At 32.8% G+C, this 21,826-nt stretch overlaps 4 protein-coding genes across 4 annotated transcripts in view; 2 read left to right on the forward strand and 2 right to left on the reverse strand.

Annotated features, from left to right (window-relative positions):
• The first annotated feature begins 1,022 nt into the window (after positions 1-1,022).
• On the forward strand, positions 1,023-7,623 carry LOC137925419 (gastrulation defective protein 1 homolog). Its single transcript, XM_068768854.1, has 4 exons — positions 1,023-1,736; positions 2,968-3,079; positions 4,734-4,929; positions 6,252-7,623. Exons 1-4 carry the CDS (start codon positions 1,200-1,202, stop codon positions 7,375-7,377), a joined length of 1,971 nt encoding a protein of 656 aa, XP_068624955.1. The 5' UTR covers positions 1,023-1,199; the 3' UTR covers positions 7,378-7,623.
• A 1,046-nt stretch (positions 7,624-8,669) lies between these two features.
• Positions 8,670-15,926, reverse strand: mRpL39 (mitochondrial ribosomal protein L39). The gene is made up of 8 exons (XM_068768971.1): positions 15,801-15,926; positions 15,542-15,721; positions 13,918-14,018; positions 13,339-13,480; positions 12,830-13,048; positions 12,372-12,485; positions 11,274-11,389; positions 8,670-9,179 (listed from the first exon to the last, which is right to left on the reverse strand). Exons 1-8 carry the CDS (start codon positions 15,871-15,873, stop codon positions 9,108-9,110), a joined length of 1,017 nt encoding a protein of 338 aa, XP_068625072.1. The 5' UTR covers positions 15,874-15,926; the 3' UTR covers positions 8,670-9,107.
• A 1,698-nt stretch (positions 15,927-17,624) lies between these two features.
• Tcs5 (TP53 regulating kinase) lies at positions 17,625-18,640 on the reverse strand. Its single transcript, XM_068769010.1, has one exon. It carries the CDS (start codon positions 18,547-18,549, stop codon positions 17,836-17,838), a length of 714 nt encoding a protein of 237 aa, XP_068625111.1. The 5' UTR covers positions 18,550-18,640; the 3' UTR covers positions 17,625-17,835.
• A 1,091-nt stretch (positions 18,641-19,731) lies between these two features.
• LOC137925607 (coactosin-like protein) overlaps positions 19,732-21,826 on the forward strand; it is a 65,286-nt gene continuing 63,191 nt past the window's right edge. Inside the window, exon 1 of the mRNA XM_068769073.1 lies at positions 19,732-20,081. Within this exon, the coding sequence (XP_068625174.1) occupies positions 20,028-20,081 (54 nt within the window). The 5' untranslated portion in view covers positions 19,732-20,027. The remainder of the gene's footprint in view (positions 20,082-21,826) is intronic.

A 21,826-nucleotide genomic window follows, 5' to 3' on the forward strand; every position in this document is an offset into this window, starting at 1 on the left:
ATATCTGTTATAACGAACATAACAATGAGTCGTGAGATTTTTATGCCGATTACTTTATTCCGTTTATTATTTAAAAAATGCTAACCGTATATTTTAAAACCTTATTCATAAGTTTTGCAGTTCATCAATCGGTATATCGAGTATTTTAAATATGCAAGCAAAATTTCTTCGCATAAATATCTGCAACGATTAGTAAAATTACTAGAGTCTGTAAGATTTGAATATCCTTGCCCAAGCGGGAAACTTATTAATAAGTTAACAAATAAATGTCATTATTAACAAACATCGTAAGGATGTTACATGTATACAGTATAATATCGATTAGTAAAGAAATCTTGTTTATTTTATTTTAAGTAGCAAAAGAACAATATCAATTTGTTTTTCCCATTTACATTTTTACATGAAGTAGATTTTCTCACTTCAATTAAAAAAAATATTGGCTTATAGAAGTAAACAAAATCGAACTGAATATAAATGTATTGAATTCATTTGAGAAGTTCCTAAAATTTGTCATTCCTTATGTTCAGTTATCATGAACCATAATTACATTTGCCATATTATTCGACAAATAATATTTTTATTAATTTTGATCTTTTGTGGTCATTTGTAAGAGCTAATATTGGACTTATCAAAATATTAAACCACCTTCCTTAATTTCGCAAATCTACGTAAAAGGTAGCGTTCCTTATTTAAAACTTTAGATTGAATAAATAAAGAAAACTACAAATCCTGTAATAAAGCCACCGTTGACTCTCCTCAAAGATGGTTCTTATCATAACTTATAAGCATGCGCAAATTTATTTTAAAATCATTTTTGGTACATCCTTATTTTTAAACAACATTTATTTTCTTATTTTTACTCTTTGTACCTAAGAAATATATTTTGAAAGATTAATTATTTTACAATAATCGATATGAATATTTATCAATGTTACAACACTAATATATCTGTCATAAGAGTTTTGTTTTCGTAAACTTGATTTGCGATAGAATTGTTTATTTTACACGATCATTCTTTTTGAAATACTAAACAAACTTAAAAAGTCTTAATTTTTATTATTGTTACCAATATAAACGATTAAAAATATATATCGTCTTATTAACTTAACCAATAACAATCCGATATTTCTAATTAAGTATTTTTAACTTAAATATTAAGTTTATTTAACATATCTAGTACTTATAAAAATCAATTGAAAATGAACAAAAAGCCGATATCCTTCGGCAAAATTAGTTTTAATATAAACAAGGTTGAAAAGGCGGACGACTCTTACGCATCAGGTTTCGGTACATTTGGACGTACGCCGATCCAAGAGCAGAAAGAAATAGAAGAAATAGCTGATGATTTAGAGAATCAGCATGTGCACCAAGTTATGGGTATAAAGAACTTCGGTAAGAAAGCGAAAAACTTTGACATAGAAGAGTTGATGGAACAAGCTAGAAAAACTGCGCAAGAGGCCGCAAAAAAGAAAACGGAAACTGATGCTAAAGATTCGTCAGCGAACTCGGAGAATGAGGAAGACAGTAATATTGGCCCACCTGTGCCACCAGATATATTAAAATCTGATAATGAAGAACTAATTGGACCTCCAATACCAAAACAAATGCTAGAAGGGTCCAGTAAAGTTACTAGAAAAGAAAATGAAGAAGACAGTGATGAAGACAGTTATGATGAGCTAAGTGGATCTGATGATGAAGAAACAAGTTTTGAAAAGAAGATTCCTAACACTCATGAGGTAATTTTACATTATATCTGTCCTTAGCATGAATAAGTTAAAAAATCAAATCTGTACACTTTTCAAGCAGTCATTTTAATAAATTTTGTCTGAGCGAGTATTTGTTGTATGTACAATATGGGATAGCCCCCTCAAGGTTTTAGTTTTATTAAAGTATAATAGTAGTCAACATAACAAATTTGAATATTGAAGAGGCAGTGGCTAAACCAGATAGTGTGTAGATACATTGCAAGAGATTTAATCTTGTTGCATCACAATAACACCATTTAAATTGCTGACCTCTTGTTGCTTGAGGGAGCCTTCAAGTCTTGTTACAGTAAACAAATTAAATTTAAACACCTAGTGTTCTACACCACTTCAAACTTGGTGAATGTGTAAATGCCTGTTAACAGCTTTAGATCCTTAATTCCAATAGTGGTCTTGGTGGACAACCTGGCAACCACGGGAGACTTGACGAGAGTATGGTTATCATGACAAAAAAAATATAGGTTTGCAATTAGTAAGTGTTAAAATAAAATGTTGACTTGACTTAACCTTTCAATGTAGGCAGTTAATAAGAAGCTGAACCATTATTTCCTTTTTAAAATTTTAATAAACTTATATGCACTACATATTCAGTTTGTAAATGAAATTGTGCTAGTCTTCTTGGGGTGAACGATTTGGGAAACCTCAGATAAGGCTAACAAGGTTCTCGCTCATGTATAGATAGAATTGAGAACTCAGAAACAAGCTTCGGTTTGCTCCTCACAAGATATAGGTGATGGTGCTAAACAATAAGTGGAAGTATGACAACCCACTACTGAGTATGGGGAGTAAAACGCTTGGTCTGACTAGGGAGGAGAGAATGAGGATGAAAGAGGGAATATAGAGAGAAATTGTGAAGGATGAAAGGAAGGCGACAGTAGGAAAGTTTTTGTCCCTGTCCTGAAAATAAGATGGGGGTAAAGAGTGTTTTAAAAAAAACATTTTCAGTAAAACATGCACAGTTTATTTTTTTAATGAAAACTATTATTAATATGTGGTTAAAACTCAACTGCAATGAAAATTTCCATAGTTAGATCTGATCTTCAAATTTTCATAGAGTTTTGCGAATATGCTCCGTGTGGTTGTAGGAGTCCACTGGAACCAGTTAAATTAAGAAAGTAATTTATGAGAAAATATATCTGTGAACATCTTATTTAGATCTTAGCATAATATTAATGGTGTATTTTAAATGCGTTTTCTATTACAGGTAGAAATGCTTCATGGAACGAAGGCTGTCATAGCATTGGCTGTGGATCCATCTGGAGCCCGATTAGCAACAGGGTCTATTGATTACGATGTATCATTCTGGGACTTCGCCGGTAAATATTTTAATTAACTCTTATAATCTAGATAAGCTGAGATAAATCTAGGCAATAGTATTAATACATGGAATTTTCTTATATAGACTTTGATGACCAAATTGGAAAACATTGTAACAAAACAATCATAATTTTATATATACATTATTTCTTATAGATCAGGGGTGGCCAAGCTTGATAGTTCAAGCCATTTAATATGCATTTAAAAAACGCAAACGAATATTTTCTTTACAATAATCATATTTTATGAAATTATTTGACAAAAGTACAAAATATGTGTAATTGAAGTTAGATATAATGGCACATGGTATATGACAGCACTCCTAACAATACTTAGATGCTGGTTAGTTAATTATGATCGGTGTTTGGATTTCGTTAATTTTATTGAGTAATAAGTTTGGTTTGTTTTCCCAAGAGCTGACATAGATTATATAAATTTAAATATTGAAATAATTCGACAATCATTGGTAGTCAAAAATAATCATTCAAAGAGCTGCAGTTTGGCCACCCCTGTTATAGATATATACATTTTAAAGTTGTGACCCAACCTTGGGCCTTTGCCCCACAGAGGGCAATTTGATTGTTAAGTGGGACAATTCTAAAGTGGACTTGATATGAGTTAAACTCTTGCTTTTTTTATTTCATAATAAAAATTTTGGAAAGGCTATAGTGGTTGGTTTGTGTTTGGCACATTAAAATTGAATAATAATTTTTTAGGTGTATGTATAGCTCATTTGTCAGAAAAATGATTCAAAGCTAATCATTTAATTAATTTTTTATTGAAATGCCACAAGCCAATAACTTTTGGCACTACAATCTGTAGAAACAGGGAGTAAACAAATATTAAATTTGAAACATAGTAATCAGAATTTTTAAACCTTTTTTACTATCACTACACTATTTAACAAGAAACGAGTTATACTTTCACCCGTTTAAAGTTTTTACATATAACCAGCCATCCTGTATGTAGTAAAAATAGGACACCTAATTACATATGTACCATATGTACTTTATATAAGAAAGAAATTGAAACATCTGCCAGGACAGCTAATATTTTTTCATTATAAACTTATTTTTGGCAGGGTTTTTATTTTTAAAAGACATGCAAACTCCATAGAGACATAAACATCTCTTTTCAAAAAACATAAGGTATGCTGCTGGGAGACCATGCATGCATGTCCTAGACCAGCCACGACTTTGATTGTAGTCATCTCAAGACCTACCAACAGAGTCTTCTTTTGGATCTGTCTCCTTTCATTCTCCACTTATAAATTTTGCACATCATCAATTATTCTACATACCTCACAAGTTAGGGACGGTTTTTCTTATGAGATATGCAAATTTCACCAATGGAAAATATTAGGAAAGAAATCTAAAAGCTATTTCTAGGTATTTTCTTGGGATTGGCATGTCTCCAAACCATTGACCATGAAAAACTAAACCTTTACCATATTCATTTGTCGCACAATCTCTAATCAAAATTTTTCCTTATATTTTATAAAAACTTTGCTATGACAAAAGAATATAGATGTTTTCCTCTATTGTTGCAGACTTTGCAATTTCTTCTAATATTCCAATATGAGCTGAAACCCATTTCAATCTAAAAGTCAATCCTCGACAGCTAATTATAAAACGTTACATATTTTTCATTTAGGCATGGACTCATCAATGCGTTCATTCCGAACGCTGCAGCCTTGTGAAAATCATCCTATAAAGGCACTGCAGTATTCTGCAACTGGAGACTCCATTTTAGTTGTGAGCGGATCAGCACAGGCCAAGGTTCTGGACAGAGACGGCTTTGAAGTCCTGGAGTGTGTGAAAGGTGATCAATACATCACGGATATGGCAAAGTATGTTATATTATTTAATAATTTTAATGTAAGCATTGGGATAGACTTGTTTTAATATTAGGCGAACCAGACAATAATGTTGTTTCTACACATGTCGATATTTGATTGTCATTTGGTAGATCATTTACTTGGAAGACGCTATGTACTAGATGGCAAAAGGTGAATATATTGTTGATTAGAAATGAAAACTTAAAAAATGTAGTCGTGTGAATTTAACTTAAGAAAGCGACATTACTATCCAGTCCTCCTAATATATTTTGCAGTCTCGTTTTTCAATACAAGATAAGATAAGATACTCGTACACTTCACATTATGTTCTCTCAGATTAGTAATTACTGTAATAAATTTTCTCGATTATCTATTAATGGAGAAAATGGGCAACTTTCCATTCCAGTTCTCATGACTGAATCTGAATTATCTTTTCATTATTTGTGTTATCATATCTTAAATGATTATATTTTGTTCTTTAAGATTACTGACAGTAGTTCGCTGCTGACTGCAGGCTGGTTTATGCAATCAGACGGCATTGTGATAATTTTGTATTGGGGTCAGCCTCACATAAACTAACCTAACTACTCGACAAATCCCCGCAGACCCTTGATGTCACTGGCGGTCTCGTGAAGGCGCTTGGCTGTATCTGTGATGAGTAGTGTAAATTATAGGGTCTAAGTCCATGCACCGTATTAGTAACATGGGCAGCAGTCTTGTCTTCTTCCAGGCATGCCTTGCACAGAGGACTGCCCATAACACTTAGGTTGTGATGAATGACAGGAGTCACCGAAAACTAAGTGAACGTACATACAATAGAACAAAAAACTTAGCTAAACTTAAAATTTCATAGCAAGGACGATTTATCAGTGTGCTCTGGACAAAAATTAAAATACATATTTAATAGTAGTTCGGCTAAAAATTTCAAGAATTTAGCCATATATTCCCTAGATCATATGTGGTCAAGCTTATAGGAACTGTTATATATGAAGTAGTAATTTTGTTGTTATATTTATATCTTCCTTGCTTGGATATAAATAATGGCACTGATTTTTCACTCTTACTGCAGGAACATTATTTTTTATTCTTTTGTCTATGTATACCAACGTACTATCTAGATATACATGGAAAAAATTTATTAACATTTATATTATAAGTTTAATTTTTTATGAAGTAATTTAAAAATTTGGGCCTTCCAACTAAGATTTTTTAAATATATTTAGAATTGCAATATACCAAACTAGCTTCTCATCCATTCCCTGAAAGCTTTTAGATGTCCAAGTGATATTTTTGATACTTATAAAATGTATACATGTGACCTTTTGCACTTCCAGGACAAAAGGCCACACCGCATCACTGAACAGTGGCTGCTGGCATCCAAACATCCGCGAGGAGTTCATGACCTGCTCCAACGACGGTACCCTCCGTCTCTGGTTAACTGAGAACCCAAAACAGCATAAAGCTGTCATTAAACCTCGACAGCAAGGTGGACTTAAGACAAATCCCACCGCCTGTAGCTTCTCCAGAGATGGTAACACTGTAGCCTGCGCATGCTTCGACGGCTCCATTCAAATGTGGGACCACAGGAGGAACTTCGTTAACACGACCGCTTTACTCCGAGACGCACATCAGAAGCAAACAGAGATCTCCAGCATCTCCTATTCCTACCTTGGCAGTCAGCTGGCCAGCCGGGGTAACGACGACACTTTAAAGCTCTGGGACTTGAGAAGCTTTAAGAAACCTCTAAATGTCTTTCCCAATCTCTTCTCAAGGTATGATCAAACTGACTGCGGTTTTAGTCCAGATGACAATATAATATTCACCGGAGAATCCTTACAGAGGAACCAGGACACTGGACGACTTCTATTCTATGACACTAAGACATATAAACAAGTAAAGAGTATTGAAGTCAGTAAATCACATGTGATTAAATCAATATGGCATGCGAAGTTGAATCAGATATTTGTTGGATGCGGTGATGGAACAATAAAGTGCTATTATGACCAAAAGAAGAGTTTAAGAGGTGCAAAGCTCTGCATGGTGAAGACACACAGGAAGAAGGACTCCGTGGAGATTGTCAGCACTCAGCAGATCATAACGCCTCACGCTCTACCTCTGTTCAGACAGGAGAAGTTGAGAACAAGCAAGAAGAGAATGGAGAAAGATAGATTGGATCCAGTTAAATCTAGACGACCTGATCTACCTATTACATCTGGTCAGGGTGGTCGGGTAGCGGCGTCTGGCAGTACTCTGAGCTCGTTTGTAATCAGAAACTTGGGTTTAAGTAAACGAGTTGATGATGAACAGGATCCGAGGGAGGCTATTCTTAAATACGCCAAGGAGGCAGAGGAGAATCCGTTCTGGGTCGCACCAGCTTATAAGAAGACACAACCGAAACCAATATTCCAGAATGGTGATGAGGAAGGTCCGACAGATGCGAAGAAACAGAAAACTTCATAACAATAGTTTTATTCTTGCAATATTATGCTGTAAAAAAAGATTTTTTCAAGTGACGGTAGAGCTTGGGAATGTATTGTTCTAATTCAGTGTTTCCCAAGAGGATCCCAAGCCCACTTCAGTCGGTGACCTTGGTTCTTCTGCAGACCTCCAAGTTACCACGAAGTTTAAATATATTCATGTTCTTCAAATAAATAAAACAAATGTAAATATTAAATCTAATACTTTTATTCTACAGTTTAAAGTTGTTTTATTAATTCTAGTTATTTCTACCCCATTTCATGTATTTCTTTTCATATTGTGTATTGACAAAACATAAAAATTCAATATTAATATGTCCTTTTGTAACAAATTTAAACATAAAACTGGTTTTAATTAAAAATATTATTTCCAGTTTCACTTAAAAGTAAGTTTTTTTGTGTGGTGAATAGAGATTGAATAAAAATAAAAACAAAGAAAACTTTACAAGTAGCTATTAAAACAGTTTTAACATGAATTTTTAGGTGGTTAAAGGTAAAAAGTTAAGGGAGTCTCCATCAGACCACATGCCACAGCGCTGGTACTGTAACACCAATGTTTCTTCTAGATAAGATTTTACCGAAATTGATTTTTAGAAAGAAATCATTCACACAAACGGACACATCACTGAGCAAAATTACAAGATCCAAAAAATAACACAAACTTTAGAGAAAATCTGGTAAAGTCTCAAAAGTAGGTACTATAAACTATATTATGACAAAAACGTAAGAAAAATGTAGTAACATTTTGTAATACTTGCAAAGGAGAGTCATTTTAATGTTTGTTTTGTAATTAATCCTGTTATATCAAAATAAGTAAAATTCTAAATAAATATTCTTTAATCCCATAAAATAATGAAAATCTTATAGTTCAAGGTATTAAAAGGCTTTGTAATATATATAAAATAACTGAAAAACAATCGAAATAACTAGGAATTGGTAAATTTCGGTAACTGTTATCTTCTACGTGAGAAAATATGCTAATTTTTGTAGTAAATTATAAGATTCTCCTACCTTGCACTTGAGTTCGACTGTTTTTCAGTTGACATGTAGGTAATGGAACATATACCATATATACAAGAACCAACTTATTAATAATTTTCTGATTTTATTTTAATTAATATTAGACTTCTTTCATATTCCGAAATTTCTGAGAAATGTATACATCTCTGAATGACAGCGCAATAAAATTCATTATAATTTGTACACACAACATTTATATAGATAAAATATATAAAATTGATGTGTCCGTTTGTAATATTAAAAATAATCGCTTTTTATTACGTGAACTTGAATTATTCATATATGGTACATATACCAAAATTACATTTTTTAAATTTTTGTCTGTGTTCTTTCTGGATAACCTCTGAAATTTCTGGACCGATTTTGATTGAACTTACTGGCTGGTATCTCATGTAATTAGTAGTAACTAAGGCTACCTTTATTTTAGAAAAAATTTTAAAAGAAAAAAAATTTATAATTTTATTGCTAGTTTCACATGGGTAGTATAAAATAAACCTTATTATGTCTGCATTAGGTTCAATTTTCAATTTATATTCTTGAAACTTAATGAACAGTTGAGGTTGGGTTAGTTAATAAAAATGAGTCTTAGTAATTCAGATTTAAGGTTCAGTTTGCATATTCTAGATATTCAAGAGACTTCAACATACAGGTTCATATATTTAAATGATTTCTATATACAGACGATGCTATGGTCTAAGCCTGAGCTTGTACACTCTGAGGGGCGAAGTCCCGCGTCTCCACGTTTATTGGTGATCTCGCTGAATTCTGTAAAAAATATCATGACTATATAGGCTTGCAAAACATTACATAAGTGATTTATATTTATCTTCTAGTTGACACCAAGTTTGAACTAGACTCTGAGACAAAAATGTAAAAGTCTAGTTAACTTTTCAGTAAGGTTCAATATTAATTAAATATTACATTCATTTCACTCGCTGAATAGATTAAAAATTTTGATTGATATCGAAATTGCATGGTGTATAAATTGTATTAGGGATACCACAAATTAATGTAGTTCCTGTCGACATATTTTACAGCAAAACGTATTGATTTTTATCGCTTCGGCATTGATTTTGTATACTTGATGGGAAAACATTGATAATGAAGGTGAATATATTGTTGATTGGAAATAAAAACTTGTTATAAATGTAGTCGTGTAAATTTAACTTAAAAAGCTACTTTCCGGTCCCCCTTATATTTGAAAATAACAGATTTTAAAATTTTTGTTTATTAATAAACCAGTCGCAGAATCATTCATCTATTTCAGTCTTAGTATGTCCACAGCTGGGCGTAGGCCTCCCAATTAATTTTCAATAAGACCAGTTGGAAGAAACCTACACCATCGTCTTTCAAAAACATTAACAAAGTTGTTTGTCCACCTTGTGGAGGAACATCCTAACTTTCCTTTGCTAGTTCAAAGTCTTTGAGACCCCAGCGTCTCTTTTACGCGCTATATAGCCTGCCTACTGATACTTCAAAATACCAATTAGTTGAACTATGTCACTTTCGTTCGACAATAAAGTATACAATACTCGGCGATAAATATTGCACATCGACCTTCGGAAAGAGACAATCGACTATTTTCGGCTCCGTAGAACGTTATCTCTGTCGCACGTGACAAAACTTCACATAGATAGTGTGGGACAGAAATAATGCTCTACGAAGCCGAAATTAGCCGATTATCTCTTTCCAAAGGTCGATTTGCAATATTTTGATATCAAAACATTTATATTGTACATACAGTGTACATGTTTTGATTTAAAAAAATATACTTCTTTGGAAATTGTTTATATATAGCTAACTTGGCTGTTGGTATTATAAAGAGATATACCAACATAAGATAAAGACACATAACATAGCAATATTTGGATCTTAAAACCCCAGCTAACTTAATAAAATTATTTTTTAACTTCGTTCACTGCGAGGCCAATTTGTTTTAATTAAACTTTACGAAAATCGTTACTGTTTTCTACAGCTAGATATAAATATACTCTGTGGTATATATAGAAAAATAATCATGTAGTTTCAATTGTCGTTTCATCCCGTAGAAGACATAGACCTTCGCCCACAGATATCTATAAGGGGATGTACCATAATCGCCACACTTGGCAGTGAAGTTCACAATGGTCACTGCTGCCCATCCTCTGGATACTTCTTTGTAAGCAGTGGCAATCCATTATAATTAATGCACAAAGTGTGTACTACATAAGACTCTATAAGAAGAATCGAACCCGTGACCTATGATCACAAGTCTCAGTCTTCCATCGCTGGGCTACCACAGCTAAAATGGTATTGTTATTATTTCTATTGATTACCTAGTTTTTTTCATATTTATTCTACATTTCCTATCTAACTTCCCTTGCACCTATAAATATCTGAATAAAAAAAGTTTGAAGAGTTTTGTCGAATAAATCTAAGTGTTTCAATGGCTATTTTTATTTAAATTTGTTTTAACCAACAACGTCTTCTCTCTTATCATTATATTAGCTGAAAGACTGTGGTACAAGGCAAAGGTCTCCTCGGAGATAGCTATGGTGACTGCTCTTGTGTGAGTTCTGGTCAAGCTAAAATTAAACAAGGAAGAATATCATGTTCATATTGTCAGGATATGTTGCTGTTGTGTGCAAAATGGTTTATGTATATAAATATATTTTAAGTTTAGTATATAAATATATCATCACTATAGATTTCAAATAGGACCAGTTCGAAGTTAGTCAACGGTCTCCAACCCAGAACTTAAAACCCCAACAGCCGTCTATTCTGCACACCCATATTGATATACATAAATATATATATATATATATATATATATATATGTACAAGTAGTTTTGTGTATGTATATGGTAAGTATATGTTTACCAATTTCTTCGCGCGCTCTGTAAGTATGGAGAAGGCGAAATGGTTGAGTACCACGCCGGTCGGTAGCGCCACACCCTGGAACCTGTACAGCTGCCTCACATCGCTCTCTGGTGACCCTGTTGGACAATACCCAATTTAATATATTCATAATATGCCCATTGGTGGGATCATATTAGATGGTAGCCGCCCACTTCAAGGTATAGGCTTCCTCCAAAGATTTTACCTTGATCCCCCTATTGGGGAGCTTACCCACGCCACATCTACGAACTGGAATCGGCTATACTATGGTTGTCCATTACATATATTTTAGATATTCAATATATTTCTTATTGCTACGTATATAGTAAAAAATATAAAATAATAATAGATTTTTGTACACATATGAGCTGATCGCTTCACATATTCACCATTTATATAAACAACGATCAAACAGTGACCCTACGACGATTTTCATGAAAAAGAAAGAGATATGTAGTTGAGTAAAAGTTCGTCGAACGTATTAGAATACACTGTATTCAATATTGCTAATCGATTTGGTTCTGGATCCTCTTACTTCGCTTCTTTGTGCTTTGCTTCTCTTGCTTTATTTTGCCGCTATATCTATACATTTTGCATAGAACAACTCGTGGGTGTATGAGCTCGCATAGGTCTGCGTGCGATAGGTACTGTGCGAGTGAGACAGCGCTAGGGATTGATGTCTGACGTACTATTGGTTGATTGGGTGATCACCATATATGCTTGGTTGCCAAATTTCATAATTTAAATTTAATAAAAAGTGTGTTTCAAACACAAATAACAAAACCAAAGTTAATAAAAACGATTACCTTTGCGTTAAGAATTAAGTAAATAGGAAGTAGATATTGCCATGGTGAAGGCCTGCATTTGAGGGTTTAAGGAATAAAAATTAAAAAAAATAGTAAAGTAAATGATATCAAAGAATCTTGCGAAAGAAGAGAGTTGTAATAAATGAAAGAAAGAAAATGTAAAACTGAGAGGAGAACGTAAATAGAATAGTAACAATTAAAAATTATTGCTAAATACAAACGAGAGGTCCCCAATAGAAAAAATTTGCCAATTATCTGTAATATAGAAACTCACCTAATAGTTTGTGAACCGAGCTGACAACGACCTTTCCGATTTGTCCGGTGCTGCTTATAAGAGGACCCTTCGATATGTCCACATGGCTGCCGACCCTGTATAGTGTGACTTTACCTGAAAAACAAATTTGCAATGAAAAATAAAAGAATTATTATAAGGTACTTTGACATGTCATAATATACATATATATATTTGTATACACCCTGAACTGCCCTGTCCTTGGTGTTTCTCATCATCATCCAAAGGTTGTCTGGTAGAAATTGCCTTAAGCGATAAGACCGCCTCTTGTACCATATGAATTGTTACTTTTTTCCTCTATTTGTTATGTATGGTGTAAAAAGTGTTAATAAATAAATATATATATATATATATATATATACACACATATATATACATGAATATATATATATATATATATATGTGCGTACACTCACAGCTAAGTAAGCTGTAAGACTAACCGTTAGCTCGAACAATGTCAGGTATCTGCCTGGTCTTGTGCTCGTTCTCCACGAACATCTCCAGCGCCAGAGCTTCGCCCACCTCGAGCCTCTCTATCAGGTCATTCTTCCTCGTCAACTTCACGAACTCCGCGCTCAGGGTGTGCAGCTCCTGGGCCGTGGGCTTCCAGTCCGGCAATGTTGGAAGATCTACGTCGTATATGAACGAACCACTGCGAACTGTCCACAATCATATTTAGAATGCATATGTATATATGGAATATGCAAGCTGTTACAAGTAACAGTTAGTTAGATTCTTATAATATTATCTCTTTGCATTGATAGGTGAAGTCAAGCCAACATTTTAGTTCTTCACTATTGAAGACAGATTAATTTTCCTAGACACCCCATTTATGAATTAATTCCTCATTTTTTTTTGTCAACGCCAATGTAGACTTCTATTGACCTGCCGGGGTCACCGGGACTATTTTGGGAACTAAGGTGTTTAAGAACTAAAGAAATATACTAACTATCGGGTCCAGGAAAGCTGTGTAGTTTGACCGTGACGTCATCCTTGAAGGCGACAGACGCACAAGCACCAAGAACAAGTGAACATGTTCTCCAGAATGCCTTGTTCACTTGTTGAGGCTCCGCTATGTTGAATGTCTGAAACTGAAAATAGAACATAGTTTTACATATTACAAACGTACACTCTGCCCATTTGGGCACCTAGGTGTCGGAACACTACATGGCTATCATTGACTAGGGTCAGCTCAAGTTGAGCTCCCTTCGTGAGTGTCTTTGAAGTTTGTAAACCACTCCATGGAGCATCCGCCTTAGAGAGCTAAAAGCACGGTTGCCTCCCAATCCAGTGAAACCAATAAACGTTCACTGCAAAGATCACCACAATGACACAATACGATGACCTAGAATATGTCGTTGATCCACCTAATGGTAGGGCTACTCAAGCAGCTTTTACCAGCTTGTGGTTGTCACACAAAAATCTTTCCCAACATCTGTCAGTTACATGATGTGTCCTGCCCAGTGCAATTAGACAAGTAATTCTTCAAGCAAACCTTCGTTTTTGAACAGATCTTAACTTAACTTACCTCTAATGTACAGTTCTCTGTTAGCGGCCTGTGCATATCCCAGTACACGCTGCCGTCCACCAGCGCCAATGCACTACTCTCCATATGCCATTCACCAAAGTCTATAATGAAACAAGTATTTCTTAGCTAATCAATTTCAAAGTCATGACATTGACATTACAAATATTTATATATTTATTTATACATGTATTGCTGACAGGTTTCAGAATGTTGATTTTAAAGAGAACAACTTGTAATTAATATGCTGAGATGTAAAAGAATAAAATAGGCTTCATTTTTTTCTGTGTCAAGGCTAATGTTATCTACATTAGCCTTGACACAGAGAAATTGTAATAATTAAAGTATGAGTAGAAGAAAGAATGGTATCGGATAAAAGGAAAAACAGATTTGAAAGGGAAAGAAAGAAGAATTGCAGAAAGAAAGATATGAAGGAATAAAAGATCATAGGAGGAACAATAGAAGAGCGCGAAAATAAAAATATTACATGAAAAAATTATTAAATACAAAGATAATCCCTGTCCATAGAAGTAAACATAAAAAAAACTTGACAAAGAAATACCTGCCTTTATTTCACTAAGAATTAGTAGAATTATAGCATGCAGTAGATCTAAAATAGTGAGAATTACCAAACAAATTCAAAACTCAATACAAAAGATTACAACATACAGGGCAACTGGTTCTCTTAATGTACCTATTCAAAAATCAATAGTTTTAAAAACTATTGATATCTGAAACTACTGATTCAATTATAATATAGTGTGTAGATCTTTAGTATAAAATTGCACCTACCTTATAGAACATTATTGTTAACTATACAACACATCTACAGTACCCGGTGATAAATATTGCACAATCGGCAAATTTTGGCTTCATAGAACATTATCTTTATTTGTCTCTTTCCAAAGGTCAATGTGCAATATTTATTGCCAGGTACTATAGCTTACGGAGCATTCATTGGGATCTAAGTTTGTAGGCTAACACTCACCCTTCTCTCTGTCAACTAATTTTGCAACTCATTTTGTAATAAGTTAGTGAACAACCAGGCAACATTAAATCATAGTGGTGACCCCAGTGTGATAATGTAATGATATAGTTAGAAAAAGCATATTCAAGTGTAAATGCAGTAAAGCGTGATCACTTTATAAAGGGTGATTGCAAATGGTTTAAAAAAGATTTAAAAAACCTTTTTGCTGACCAATGAACATTACATGCACACTTTTAAAGCTATTTAACTTTTAACTGATTGCCTTCTGTAATTAAAACAAGCTCTAAACTTTTCTTATTTTTAAAAGCTGGTTCTATCTAAGAGAATGCACAGCAATTACCAACTTTAAAGTTTAAAACATGGTAACAATGAGTAGAATAACAAATTATTTTTATCCAATTAAGCATTACTTTTATATATATATTGTGACAGGACCCTGTAGACTGATAAAATATGAAGTGTAGTGGATTGCGTTAACCATCAAACATATCACAAGGCTTTCAGAAATTGGCAAATTCTGTTAAATATGCTGATGATGCATTATTGAAAAAGTGGGCCGTAATGTTAATTCAGACTCATGGAAGATGGGTTTTTTACATTCTTCTAAAACTACTAAATTAATTAGTATTTAATACGTACGCCTTGCACAATCATATGGCGTAGATATGTCTTTATTCATAACCAAGCTGCAATCTTTGGGGATGCCTTTATATTTAACTTCTATCTTCTCTATTCGTCCAACTTGCTCAAGCTGTCTCTTCTTCTCTAACGTGAAAAGATGGTGACGACGATCCTTTGCTTCCTGAATGCTTAGACATCCTTAACAAGAAGAGCAAAACTAGCTTAAGAACATATTTAAAAAAAAAATCCTCACTTGAGTGTCATCGAAATAACTTACTAATAGAATAAGTTGGCCTTATGCTACTACTTCTTAATATTAACTGAGACAGCTGATTTATAGGTATCTTCATAATTAAATTTTCTTATTGAAGTTTCTTACAGTAAATGTAAACAATTTTTAAGGTTATGCTTTATGCGAATGACAGGTGACAGTTTTTACCTTATTTATATAACCAGCGGCAAAAGTATTGTGCACTTTAAGTGTACAAGCTATTAAATGTTAAATTTATGAAATATAAATATTATAATATTAATTAATAACGTTTATCTGATTTTAAAAAAATTGATTTGAGAAAAATAGTCATTGTTCTGTGATCATATTTTTTATTGATATATTGATTATTATTGATACATTATTAATTGCATCTCTTTTTTTTTATATAATTTTACTTTTTAAAACTTTCACGTTTTAAAAAAAATAAATTGCGTTTGCAATTTAGTGTCTATTCTCCTAAATTTTAATAACATATGGCATGCTTGCCATCTCTATTCAAAACTACACAAAATAATAGCTATAATCGTCATGTTGCATTTTATAATTCATTTACGACTCTTAATTTGGTTTAAACATACTATTATTACACAAGTTTTTTTCATAATACCGAATTAACGTAACAAGTGTCCATTCATTTGAGGCTATGGCGTGCCTTTTCCATACTATGGTCATGTCACTGCACATCTATTCCCCACATTGTTACAAGACGCGTATATTTTCTCTATCCTAAATTTCACTATTTATAGCTTGGTTAAAACTAGAATGTAAATTTTATATACCAATCTTGCCTTTAATAATTCTTTTCAATGCAGATTTATTAAAAAGTGGAAAATAAAAATCCATTATCATTCTATATTTTATTAATCTTTTTACTTTAAACATTTATGGTGAAGAGTGGCATACATTAAACCTAGCGATATTCATTATTTTAACACATCTTTGGGTTCACAAATAGTTAAGTGTCTGTTACCATATATTATTAATATGTTTAAAGAATAATTTGAATTTAATATTTAAAATATATATTGCATGTATTTATAAAATTAAATATAATAATTTGATTTCCAAATTTTATACGTTTTATCCATATTCAGTAAGATACATTAAATATTTCTTATTGAAATACTTAAAAAATCATATTAAAAACAATCTGATAAATACTAAAAAAAATGCAGAGCTGAGTAAATCTATCCATTATATTAAGATCAAATATTTCAGTGGGATTTATAATATCTGTGGGCAAACACTGGTCAAAATCATATACATGAAAAATTATTTTTGGGCATCAATTTGTGCTTACATTGCTGTCTATTCTAAATACTACATATTTAAGTTAGTCTATGACCATGATAGTAACACAGAGATTGAATATTTTTTTGCATATTTATTCAAAATTGTAATAGCTAAGAAATTATTGAGGTGGCTTTGATATATTACCAAAAGAATAGTAACAAATCAAACTATTTTTGATGTCCCTGTTGGATTAACAAGCATCACAAAGGATGTCCATCTACAAAGTTGATTGATGACCATGTTATGGTCAACCAAAAAAACAGAATGCAGGCCACATCCAACTGAATTTTTTTGAAATCTTTAGAAGTCTTTTTTCAATAGTGGGCACCATATAGCTGAAATAATGAAAATTATGATCTGCATATAAAGTACTTCTTTTATGTCAATTTAAAACCGGATTTTTAAAATATAACCATTCTAGATATACTACTAAATACTCAATCTCTGTATATATTTCAAACGATACAAGATCAAAATACAGAAATTTAACATTGTATAATAGAATTGTTTAATTCTATTATACAATGTATTTATGTCACATCAAAAGGATAAATTTTCTATAAAATGTTGGTATACCATTTTTATATCATAATAAAAGTAATGACCTATAGTGTACAGGCTATGTGGGTAACCAGCCACTATAGCCCGGAGACCCAGGGTCTTATATGTTGCAACAGTAGTTTACAACTTGAAGGGGTACTATATGAACCAATTGGTTATATATTAAAAACATGGAATTGTTTTTTTATCCGACCATGGTTCTCTTCCGTCCTCTGGCTCGGACTTCATCAAATTTACTCAGAATTTCCTTTATGTTATTTTTGCTGAAGCCCTTATAAAAATCAAGGAATTGTTCAAATAGTTTTGGATAGTCATTGTGTGTGCTAATCAAAGCTCTTTCCAGCACATATAGATCCACCCCCTTATCTTCTGCACTGGTTTCAATGTATGATAGACCAAAGTCGATCATAATTAGTTCTAAGTTGTCTTGGTTCGTCCATTTGGCGTCACCACGGGCTTTTGTAGGTGTTTTCTCAATTAACAACATGTTTGAAGTGGTTAGATCACCGTGTATAATGTTATTGTCGTGCATTTTCCGCACAGCCTCAGCAACTACCTTAGCGATAAAGTTTAATGACTTCTCGCTGTTTTTCTCTTTCTTCACGATATTTATTATGTAGTCCTTCACTGTGATGCAGTGTTCGAAATGTTGCATATAAATGCGACGTCTTTCGAAATCCACTAAATACAGCGCCGGCGTTCTCACGTCCGCTAAAATGCATCGCAAAATAGATCGCGCTTCATTTTTAATTCTCTCTTTCGTCAGTGTTTCATCTAGATCGGGATGTCGATAGTTTTTCTTAAACCTCTCCTTGATCAACGTCGGTTTACCCAAATAATTGCATGTATATAACTTTGCTTCCGCCCCTTGCTTTAATAGCTTTAGATCCTCCGCCATTTTTATGCAACTTTTATAAATGCTCTCTTTTATTGTTTTAATAATTTTAATATAAAAATATTAACCGTACACTTATTTTCTATTTGTTGACAAACGTCAAAAATGGACTTATTAATCAATATTTGGTGATGCAAGTGTTGCCAGGTATTTTTTTAATAGACCACTATTTTACCTTGAAATTCAATTTGAACTGATGACTGACTTGAAATTTACTTTGTATTAAAAGGTTTATACAATCAAAAATATGTTATTTGTGCTACAATTCAATTGTAGACATTTATTTTTATTAGGGGGACTAGAAAGTAGTCTCTCTGGCATTGAACATTTGTATACTAGATGCTAAAAGGTTGTTGATAACGAAAGTGAATATATTGTTGATTAGAAATAAAAACTTGTTAAAACTGTACTCGTGTGAATTTAATTTAAAAAAGGGACATATTTTTCTGTCTGCCTAATATTTCCTCAATTTAATACTTGGAAGAATACCAAAAACGACATTTTGAATAAAACACGTCAATTTTTTAGTAAATAACTTATTTGTTGAGACAAAGTTAGACATAGGACCCAATAACACATTATAGTAATGGAGCACTGATTTACTGCTAAGGCATACAAATTAATAAACAGTTTATTTAAAATATGTTACCTTTATTTACAAACAATGTAAACTAATAAATTATATGTTTTAAAGAGAAAAAATTACTATGCAAATAAAACAAAAATATAGTCATGGGCAATATGACATGTCTATTGTAGATAGTTGAACGCGACAAAGAATTGAATTTGATTTAGGAGTAACAATTACATTACTTCAGATTAATTAAATTCATAATAAGTAGCCTGATTATGCCTTTTCAAACTTTTACCCTTTATTAGGGTATAAAAATCTAATTTAGGCAATACCACGCCCAAAGCTACAATTACGTTACGTTACACGCGAGTATTATTATAACAAGACTTTAATATGCTATGAGTTATTTACATATATACACACATTGGATGAAGTAATTGCAATATGTATGAATTTAACACAGCGAGGATTGCTTTGAATGAGTGTAACTAAAAGTATATAATGAATAAAAATTGTTTATAAATAAGCGTAGACGAAACGGAATGTTAAGTGAAACTTGAATCGACGTATACGAACTGTAGCTTACATTTATTATGGTAGGTATCCTAAGAGTATGTATGTATATGTCGGTCGTCGCTCGTCGTGTTCACTCGCAGGAGATCAAGGGAGGCTGTGGGCGTGTGGTACTGGTTGTTGCACCCGCGCCGTCCGAACCACATTAACCAAACTCTCAAACCCACCAAATACTTACAGTGATTTACACAAAACATTAACCATTCAGTGCTGTCGCGACTCTCAGCTCCGCGACGACTCTATTTAAACATTGTGCCGCGATTTTATCGCATAATAAATAAAAACGAACTGCATTTATCTCCAAGTGTTCGTGTTTTTATTAATTGTGAGAAACATGTCCATGGAGGGATTGGAATACGAGAGCATCGTGCAGAACGGACCTAAAAAAGTAAGCTAATTTATTTTTTAAAATAAAAAAGCAAAATATTTATCTAAAAATATATCTGAATGTATGTTTGATAAGAGCCAATTTAAATTTAAAATATTTAAGTATGTATTCATTCATGAATAAGGAAAATAATGTGAAATAGTGTAGACATGCCTAAAGCGTGCGTATATATTGATACGTAAAGGAGGGTGAGGAATGTCCTATAGAAATGTCTGGGTGCATTTTCGTAGATATACAGACGCGAGTCAAACGCGCTAATGTGATTTCAGTCTGGATTTTAGTTACAAACGAATGTTTTAGTGTAAAACAAACCTATCTATACGATTTAATTACCTTCACGTCTCTAATTATTCACTTCATTATTCAAACTACAATCGAAGTAGTAATTCAAGTTTTTACATTTTACTAGTTCATTTTCTTGTAATGTTGAAATGAATGAAATCATAATTAAGGTTCTCTCACGATAAAAATATTTTAACACACTTTCTCTTTAATTACATTATTACACTGAGAATTTATTTCTCATATACCAAAATTCACTTGGTCTTACATTGTATTCATGAGAACATCGCGTGTTAATAAACACATTCCTAGACGTACTTGCACCGTAGAAATATCTCAATGCACAGTGAAAAATGAGAAAAGTTTCACACAGTCGTCCGAAATGGAGTTATTTATCGAAATAATTTATTATCTGTAATCTATCTGTCAAAGTTTTTTAAAGTTTTTATTATACCTCATCTATTTCTTTTGATTTCCAAAATTAATCATACGATTAACCATAATTCTTTTTTATTGCTTTCTTTTATAGTAATGGCTACTATTAAATAATAATTTGATTAGATTACCCCATATTTCTTGAGTTTATTTGTTCCAAATATATCCTTATATTTGTCACCATATAAATCAATGTCTTTACCGGGAAATCTTTGTCAAAAATTATTACTCTGAGTCTGTATTTCGCTCATATATTTTTGCGAATAGGAATTTTAACTGAGTTTTTTGTATTTGGCATCAAATGTCATATTTTGGCGGTATTAGCGGTATTGGCTTTAGCGTGAAAATCAATAGCGTGAAGTCGTAAAAATATCTTTAACACAATTTACACGGACTAATATTAAAAAAAATAATGTCAGTGAATTAATATTTGCAATGTGCAAAAAGTAAAAATTTTAAATATGGAATAAAAACATTTCAAATGCATATAAAATATTTTTAACGGCCACAGATAAGATACATATACGCATTGCCATAGTTAAACGAATTTTTTGATTATTTTGTTCTTTTATTCGATGTCATCAGTTAAAATTATCAGCAGTGATAGTCCAGAGACTAAAACTTGGCCCCGTAAGTATTTCCAGGATAAAACCTTGTGTAATTAACACTGTGCATTAATTATATATACTTGCCACTGTAAACAAACAAGTCTTCAGCGACCTCTGCGTACCATCATATTACACTGCGATCGCCAACCCGCCTGCCAAGCGTAGCGATCATGGTACATCTCCCCGAGCTAAGATATCAATGTTTTAGGGTAGATCTACGCCTTGTAGTATGCGAAAAAATGATGACGACGAAGGTCGAAGAATTGCTTGTCTAATGTGCCTGTTTGGGGGGTCCATCGCTCGTGCAGCTGATGGCTATTTTGACCTAAAGGTTCTCGAGTGGCGACCACGGATCAGTGACGCAACGTGGGTAACCCTCCCACTAGTTACACCGACGACATCGTCACTGTCGCGAGAATT

Source organism: Battus philenor, unplaced genomic scaffold (genome assembly GCF_028537555.1).
Source record: "Battus philenor isolate CCGP_79_NKW_IND1 unplaced genomic scaffold, ilBatPhil1.0.hap1 SCAF_27, whole genome shotgun sequence".
Classification (NCBI taxonomy): domain Eukaryota; kingdom Metazoa; phylum Arthropoda; class Insecta; order Lepidoptera; family Papilionidae; genus Battus; species Battus philenor.